Genomic DNA, 8405 nt, shown 5'->3' with positions numbered 1-8405 from the left:
AAAAAAAAAAAAAAAAAAAAAAAAAAAAAAAAAAAGATTCATACAGATGAAAAACTGGCATCTCTGCTAAATTTTGGATACAACCATTATAAACGAAATAACTATTCCTACTTTGAGTTTTATGATTTATTAAAAACAATGGCTTGTTTGTTTGTTTGTTTTTGCATTTGGAGACATGGTTTCCTGGTGTAGCCCTGGCTGTCCTGGAACTTGCCATGTAGGCTAGGCTGGCCTCAACCTCACAGAAAGCCACTGCAATTAAAGGCATGCACCACCACTGCACGGCTTTTATTACTGATCTTTATGTCTCTACAGCTTTAATTTAACTGGGAAAATGTTAACAAACTGATTTTTCAAAAACTGTCCCCACCATGTCCTTTGGGTAGTTTATTTTGAAAAACAGTTAAGAAGCAATTCTGTCATTTACTAAAGACAACCCCAAAGTCGTCTGCGTGGGCGCCGCTGGCCACGGTGCTTTCTCCTCTGCTCTTCTTGTGTTGATGACTTTACTTTTTTTCACATCTTATTTCAGAGACAAACAAGAAACTATTTGGAGGTTTTCTTTTTTGACTATTTGCGTCAGGTCTTGCCATGAAGCCTGGGTTGACCCCACAGTAGCAGCAATCCTCCTGCACCAGCCTACTGCTTATTCTACTCTGTCCTGTCCAGCCTTGTACACACATCTCTCCCCAGCCCCCCTCTCCTCTCATCCAGGTAAGCACTCCGCCACGGAGCTACACACTCAGTACCTCATCTGACTTCTTAAAAAAAAAATCATAATTAAAAACCTGTAACGGGCTGCGGAGATGGCCTGGCAATTAAGAGCACTCCCACCAGCTAGTAGCTCCAGCTCCAGGGAATCCGACGGGGATAAAAGCAAGCAAACAATCACCCAGCTAGACGAATTCTGCAACACTTACCATCCTCTCTCAGTGGTTCCAGGGCGACTTGCAGAGAAAACCTGAAGGTGAGTTCCTAATCCTAAAAGAAGGAGGAATTCGTTCATTTCAGCCCTATCTTTCCCGCTATGCTTGTTCATCAGGACGGTAGATTTACAACAAGCTCAGGATAGCATCCTATGAATAAAACTCCGAACACAGAAGTGTTGAGATCCTACCCAACATTCTACTTTCTCTGCTCCTTTTCCTCCATGGTTCTTTCTGCAGTCTAGACATATTCCCCCCGTCCGGATACTGGTCTAGCTGGGCACCGGCGCTCCCTCTACCCAGGGCGCCGACTTTACCTAAGACGTGCGTGCAGTAAACTTCACACTTCGCAGGTCTTACTAACCTGACGATCGTATTTAAAAGCGTCTTCCCGTACGCCCTCCCTATTTGCTTTTCCCGTAGTAGCAGGCACTAGTACTAGTTTACAACTCCGATCAAGTCCCAAGAAATAAAACGTAGACGCAGCGGGATCCAGTGCACGAATCAAAGAAGAATAGGAAGCCAGAAACACGGGATCACTTCCGCCCACCGTACTTCCGGGCGGAGCGGAAGTGACGCACCAGAAGAGGCTCTGGGGCTGGTGAGTAGTGGGCGCTTGAAAGGGTCCCTTCGCTGCAAGGATTCTAGGGAGCCCGCTAGGGCGAGGCCAGGAGCGACCCGGACGGACACCCCCTTGCTGCAGGAGGGGGCGACAGTCCTGATTCAAGGATGCAAGGCTGTGCCATGTGGTGCTATTGTCCTGGAAAAAGCCTTGAACCATGCGTGCATCAGAGCCAGACGCGAGTGCAGAGAGAGCGCTCGTGCAGCTTGAAATTAGCAAATGGCTCTTCAGAGGGCTAAAGAGAGCCCAAGATTTCGACTCTGGGCTTGAAACAGCTCAGTCTCTCCACTGTCTCCGAAGACACAGCTTTCTACTTCTCATTCACACTCACTAGCGCGGCTTCACTTCAAGTTCCTGGGAGTGGACGGGTGTAGGATTGGCCACGGAGTCCTCTCAAGGTCTCAGGAGACCCCATATTATTTCAGATAATATTTTGAATGTATCCGTATTGTGTCAGAAGCATAGACGGACACATTCATGCCCTCTCACAATAGAGCTTGATTGAGTAACAACAAAATCAATCACAAGGTTCCTCAGCACCGTTGGTAGCGGCTTGATAGCTGGATGAGGCCAACACACTTCCTTTCTTCAAAGCTACCATTATCTCTCAGACCACACATCACACAGTAACTATATCTGTCTATTTTGAATTGTTTGGCTGTTTTGAGTCTCTGCCCTCCTGCTATTCAGACTCAATATGTAGGTAAATGCCCTACATATAGCAGTTAGTGCTTGTTCGGGGGCAGCTCTGGCCTTTTCTCTCTTGACGCTGCTCATTTGTGAAGTGACCGGTTTGCCTCAATGTCTTGCTCATGCACTCAGTATTTTAAGTTTTAAATACCTGTTTGTGACCCAGGGTCTTCTGTAACCCAGGCTGGCCCTGAACTGACTGGATAGCTGAGGATGACTTTGAACCTCAGATCTTGCTGTTCCTACTTCCCAGGTGCCACCACACCCAAGTGCCACCACACCCAGACAGTTTATAGGGTGCCGGGGGCTGAACTCTTATGCATGCTAGGCGAACATTCCATCAGCTGAGCCACACCTCCAGCTCCTTAAACATGTTCGTCTTAAGTATACGTGTGTATAATTCGTGTGTGTTTGTGCTTGTGAGTGCGGCGTAGAGATACAGGCTATTCGTGTGACGCAATGATGGGGAGGTTAACAAGGATGTAAGAGGTGATGAGCGATTGTATTTTATCAGGCTTTTCCAGGTGACATACTAATGCATTTGTTTCTCTAGAAGGCTGTGAGGTAGGTGATGTGGGATGTCCTTCTGTCTGTGTGTTGCTTTTATTGGTTGATGAATCGAGCTGTTTTGGCCGGTGGCTTGGCAGAGTAAAGCCAGACAGTGAGCGCCATTTTGTAAACAGAGACTGCTCATTCGTTTTCAGGCTACCCAGACCCGAATAATCACACAGAAACTATCTTAATTACAACACTGTTCAGCCTACTAGCTCAGGATTCTTATTAACTAACTCTTACATCTTAAATTAATCCAGTTCTATTAATCTGCGTGTCATGTCTCCATTTTGTATATGAGAAAATAAATTAAGTTGGGGGGGGTTGCTGCACGCCTTTAATGCCAGCACTCAGGAGGCAGAGGCAGGTGGATCCCTGTGAGTTTGAGGCCGGCCTGGTCTACAGATCGAGTCCCAGGACAGCCAGGTTTACATGGAGAAATCCTGTCTCAAAGTCAGCCCCAAAGTTAAAGAGGTCAAATGAGTTAGCTGAGCCCAAACTGCTGTGGATCCGCAGAGCCACCATTTGAATCTGGGTCTTGGTGACAGCTCTTACTCCAGCTTTAGCCTCGAAGTGCCGAAAGGGAACTGTACGTAAATACCGGAACTGTACGTAAATACCGCCTCCTGTGTTTTGACTCCAGGCACGGTTTCACCTGGTTTCTGTATGCTGCTGTCTGCACTCCGGCTCCCTACCGGCATCCGGCTCACCCCGTCCTGGGTCTGCGGTTCTTCTCGTTCCTTCATGGATCTGAAGGCCCTCCTTTCCTCCTTAAATGACTTTGCGTCCCTCTCCTTTGCCGAGAGTTGGGACAACGTGGGGTTGCTGGTGGAACCGAGCCCGCCCCACACCGTCCGTACACTCTTCCTGACCAATGACTTGACCGAGGCGGTCATGGTTGAGGCTCTCCAAAAAAAGGCGGATCTCATTCTCTCCTACCACCCACCAATCTTCCGCGCCACGAAGCGCGTAACTTGGAAGACCTGGAAGGAGCGCCTGGTTATCCGGGCCCTGGAGAACAGGGTCGCCATCTACTCTCCCCACACGGCCTATGACGCTGCACCCCAGGGAGTCAACACCTGGCTGGCCAAAGGGCTCGGTGAGAAACCTTATGTCCCTCCCTATTTAATGATTTCCCTACAAATACTCTGAAATTTTAGACTGTCTTCCTAGTAAAGTTTTAAATTGTTTTTAGGGGAAGCGGGGTTTTCTCTTTTATAGAGTACTAAAAAGTAATGTGTTGCTTAAATTTGGTAGTTAAATTTCATTTGAAAATGTACTTATTATTTTTATATCTGTTGAGTGTTTTGTCTGCTTGTATGTAAGCGCACTACATGTATGCAGTGCCCATGAAGGCCAGAAGAGGGCGCAAGATTCTTTAGGGTTGGAGTTACAGTCATTTGATAAAGGGCTCTAGCAGGCTCTAGCCTGGCAAACATGGGGCCAGTAGGTTTTGCCTTTTACCCCCTTCCCCCTTGCTATTTGTTATATCACACCCCTAAAGCTAGCCCCTGAAATCCAGTCCCTTATTTGGCCACAGACTTACTCCTAAGACAAAACACCAAGGTCCAGCAATCAGAATTCATTATTTGGCTAACACGGCCAATCACGATTTACTAACTCACCCTAGCACAGACTCTCCCCTTTTCTCCCGAAAACCCACTCCTGTGCTGGGTGGTGGTGGCCCACGCCTTTAATCCCAGCACTCAGGAGGCAGAGGCAGGAAGAACTCTGAGTTTGAGGCCAGCCTAGTCTACAGAGTGAGTTCCAAGACAGCCAGGACTGTTACACAGAGAAACCGTGTCTCGAAAAACCAAAAACCAACCAAACAAACAAAAAAAAAATCCATTCCTGCAAAGAACCACCTACTTTCTTGCTTGCTTGTGCTGGCTGCTGCTCTTGCTGCTTTGGCGGCACCCCCTCCTACCCCTCCAGAGTAATAAATCTCCTTGTAAGGAGAATTTGGTGTAGGTATGTCCTGTACCGACTTCGAGAGGGCCGACCTCCCTTACAGCTGTGAGCTGCTGTGTGGGTGCTGGGAATTGGACCCAGGTCCTCTACAAGAGCAAGAAGTGCTCTCCACCACCGAACCAACTCTCTGGTCCGAGTTTCATTTGAAAAATGAACTATTTATTGGGGATGAAGAATTGGCTCAGCAGGTAAGAACACTGTTTGTTGCTCTTACAGAGGACCTGGGTTCCCAGCACCCACATGGAGGCTCACAGCCATCAGTAACTTGGTCCCAGGGGAACCAATGCTCTTCTGAGCTCTATGGGCACACATGATATATACACATAATGCAGGTAAAACACTCATACACATAAAATGATGAAACAAATAAATCTAAACAAAATCTTTTAAGAAAAAGAAAGGAAAATAAACATTGTAAACTAGCCTTGGTGTGGTAGAAGCCTAGACTCCAAAACCTTATACTTTAAACATTCAGGAAGCTGAATCAGGAGAGTTGATTTAAGGCCAGTCCGAGCTATTTAGCCAGATGCTGGCTATAATCATCCCACCAAAACCAAAACAAAAGCAAATATTTTTGTTGCTTGTACTGGGTCTCAGTAGCTCAGGCTGGCCTTGAACTCTAGGTAGAGGATTGTCCTGATTGGCTTTTATAAAAAGCACCTTGAGAAGGAAAGGGTTTGTTTCCTCTTCAGTGTAACAGCCTGTCATAAAGGGAAGTCAGGGCAGGAACCTGTAGGCTGGAGCTCAAGTTGAGGCCAAAGAGGAACATTGCTGACTGGCTTGCCCCTCGCGGTTTGCTTAGCCTGCTTCCTTATGGAACCCAGGACCACCTACCTACTCGGGGTCCTGGGTCTTCCTACATCAACACTTAATCAAGAAGATGCCCCTCAGACTTACCTATAGGCAATATGATGGAGGCATTTTTTTTTCAGTTGAGGTTTCTATTTCCCAGATGACCTTGGCTTGTGCCAAGCTGACAAAACCTAGCCAGCACAAGGAGGCTAAGGCATCACTTGGGATGAGCAAGCCGAGCGTGGGTCTTCGTTGCTAGGTGTCTTCATGATTGTTCAGTCAGATGGCACAGAGTCCACACCCCAGCACGGGCAGGAGATGCTGGGCAAAGTCATGTCACATGGGTTCGCTACATAGACACCCAGGCTTTGCTCTGGTTTGTTGTTGTCTTTATTTATCTTTGTTATTGTGTGACTATGGGCGCACACAGTTGTGGAGGTCAGGACAACTCTCAGGAGTGGATTCTCTCCCCTCCCACCGTTGGTTTCTGGAAGTGAACTCAGGTCCTTAGACTCACGTGACAGTTACCTTTACCCAGTGAGTCTTCTGCGCTCCCCGACCTTACTTTGTCGATCAGTCTGGCCTCAAACTGGAGATCCTCCTGCTTCAGTTTCCCGGTGCTAAGGAGAAGCATGCCGACCACACCCTGCACAGTGTCAGGATCTCCCCGGATGCTTGCATCCAGCACAGTCAGGATTCTGGTATTTATTTTGGGCTAAAGCAGTTGTGCTGTTGTTTTGTTTTGTTTGTTGGATTTTTTTTGTTTTGTTTTTGAGACAAAACACACAGTCTCCCGGGGTAGTCTTGGCTTACCTGGAACTTACTCTGTAGACAGGCTGGCTTCCAACTCCTGGAGATCCACCTGCCTGTGCCTCTGCCTCCCCAGTTCTGGGACTACAGGTTTGTGCACCACACCTGGCCTTGGACTGAAGCCTTGGCAACACAATGGTCTTTATAAAGTGTTCAACACATAAGGACTTGTGATCTATACTTTGGTTTGAATGACCAAACAGTGGATAATTTAAAAAAAAAAATCAGTGTTTCTGTTTCTGTCCTTTTTGTATGGAATTTCCTGAAATATGAATCTTTTTAGCAAATAATTGTGAAAATAGATTTTATTTTATATGTCCAGACCAAATCTTTAGATTATTGTGACTGGTAATGAGATCTAATGGTTATGTATGTATGTTCACATATATACAGGAAAATGAATTCTGATACATTTCATACAGATTTTACATAGAGTAGTTTGTCTCTTTAGTTCCGAAGTGCTGCAAAAGCCTTGACTTCCCCATAACTTTTTCTTCAGGAGCTTGCAGCACAAGGCCCATCCACCCTTCCAAAGCTCTCACCTGCCCCACAGAGGGAGCTCACCGACTAGAATTCAATGTGAACCACACCCAAGATCTGGACAAAGTCATGTCTGTGGTGAAAGGAATTGGAGACGTCTCTGTCACTTCTTTTCCCGCTAGGTACATTGTATATGCCTCCGTTTAAAATTGTTTTATATTATTTATTTAGCGTGTGTGTGTGTTTGTATGTACATGTGCATACCGTGGCAGATGACGTCTTAGGGAAGGAAGTTCCTTCCCCTGCATGAGCTCCAGAGGATAAAGCCATGCTGACGTGGCAGTAAGCGTCTTTACCCACTGAACCATCTCGATCCCCTTTCTCTGCTCTGTTTGCTTTAGTTTCCCTTTGAGACAAGGTCTCAGGATGTATGCGGGCTGGCCGCAAACTCCTGCCCTCGCCTCCAAGTGTTGGGTGAAAGAGAAAACCTGCTCCTGCAAAATGTCCTCTGATTGCCACACGTCCAAATGATGTCAGGGGTCCTGACACAGCCGTGGTTGGAGAACACAGTTCCCTGTGATGTCGGGGTCCTGACACAGCCGTGGTTGGAGAACACAGTTCCCTGTGATGTCAGGGGGTCCAGCTGCGGTGTGAGAACACCATTCTGTGTGATGTCAGGGGGTCCTGAGACAGCTGCGGTGTGAGAACACCATTCAGTGTGATGTCAGGGGGTCCAGCTGCGGTGTGAGAACACAGTTCTGTGTGATGTCAGAGGGTCCCGATGCAGCCGTGGTTTGAGAACACTGTTCTGTGTGATGTCAGGGGTCCTGAGACAGCTGTGGTGTGAAAACACTGTTCCCTGTGATGTCGGGGTCCTGAGGCAGCTGTGGTTTGAGAACACAGTTCCCTGTGATGTCAGGGAGTCTTGAGACAGCCGTGGTGTGAGAACACCGTTCCGTGTGATGTCAGGGGTCCTGAGGCAGCTGTGCTTAAACAAGCTGGGATTAAACAAGTTCTGCTTGTTTTCATATAAACATCTTGGTTCCATATAAATCTTTACAGCAGGTATAGACTGTCGAGTATTTAAAATATAGCTGGTTTTCCTCTAGGCGAGATGGTGAGGAAGAGACACGGATCAGCCTGAACTGTACTCAGAAAGCCCTGATGCAGGTGCTCACCTTTCTCTCCCAGAACCAACAACTTTATCAGAAAACGGAAATTCTGTCCCTGGAGAAGGTAAGATTTCTTTTTGTCCTCTTATCACTCTGCATTTTTGAAATTGTTTTTGTTGAGCTATACTCGTTTTCCCATTCCCTCCCTCCCGCCCCTCTCCGCTTCTATCCTCCCTCCTGCCCCCCACACTCCCAATTTACTCAGGCGATCTTGTCTTTTTCTCCTTCCTAAGTGGATCCATGTGTGTCTCTCTTAGGTTCTCTAGGTTCCCTGGCAGTGTGATTTGTGAGCTGGTTTTCTTTGCTTTATGTCTAAAAACCACTTATGAGTGAGTGCATGTGATAATTGTCTTTCTGTGTCTGGGTTACCTCACTAAGTATAGTTTTTTT

The 8405-nt window shown here is 47.0% G+C and overlaps 2 protein-coding genes across 3 annotated transcripts in view; one reads left to right on the top strand and one right to left on the bottom strand.

Annotated features, from left to right (window-relative positions):
• Ppil3 (peptidylprolyl isomerase like 3) overlaps window positions 1-1454 on the bottom strand; it is a 17591-nt gene extending 16137 nt beyond the window's left edge. Inside the window, exons 1-2 of the mRNA XM_050159160.1 lie at window positions 1291-1454; window positions 921-981 (exon numbers count right to left, since the gene is read on the bottom strand). Coding sequence (XP_050015117.1) covers window positions 921-923 — 3 coding nt within the window. The 5' untranslated portion in view covers window positions 924-981; window positions 1291-1454. The remainder of the gene's footprint in view (window positions 1-920; window positions 982-1290) is intronic.
• A 28-nt stretch (window positions 1455-1482) lies between these two features.
• Nif3l1 (NGG1 interacting factor 3 like 1) overlaps window positions 1483-8405 on the top strand; it is a 24235-nt gene continuing 17312 nt past the window's right edge. Inside the window, exons 1-4 of one of the 2 annotated variants that reach the window (XM_050159145.1) lie at window positions 1483-1527; window positions 3434-3889; window positions 6863-7025; window positions 7953-8079. In XM_050159145.1, the coding sequence (XP_050015102.1) occupies window positions 3457-3889; window positions 6863-7025; window positions 7953-8079 (723 nt within the window). In that variant the 5' untranslated portion in view covers window positions 1483-1527; window positions 3434-3456. Of the gene's footprint in view, window positions 1528-1922; window positions 1947-3433; window positions 3890-6862; window positions 7026-7952; window positions 8080-8405 lie in introns of those variants that run through there. The other variant, XM_050159146.1, reaches the window with a different exon arrangement.

The sequence above is a fragment of the Alexandromys fortis genome, unplaced genomic scaffold (genome assembly GCF_014885135.2).
Source record: "Alexandromys fortis isolate MF-2015 unplaced genomic scaffold, M_Fortis_MF-2015_v1.1 scaffold_65, whole genome shotgun sequence".
Lineage (NCBI taxonomy): Eukaryota > Metazoa > Chordata > Mammalia > Rodentia > Cricetidae > Alexandromys > Alexandromys fortis.
Note: the sequence above shows the minus strand (reverse complement) of the source record. Positions and strands in the feature narration are given on the sequence as shown.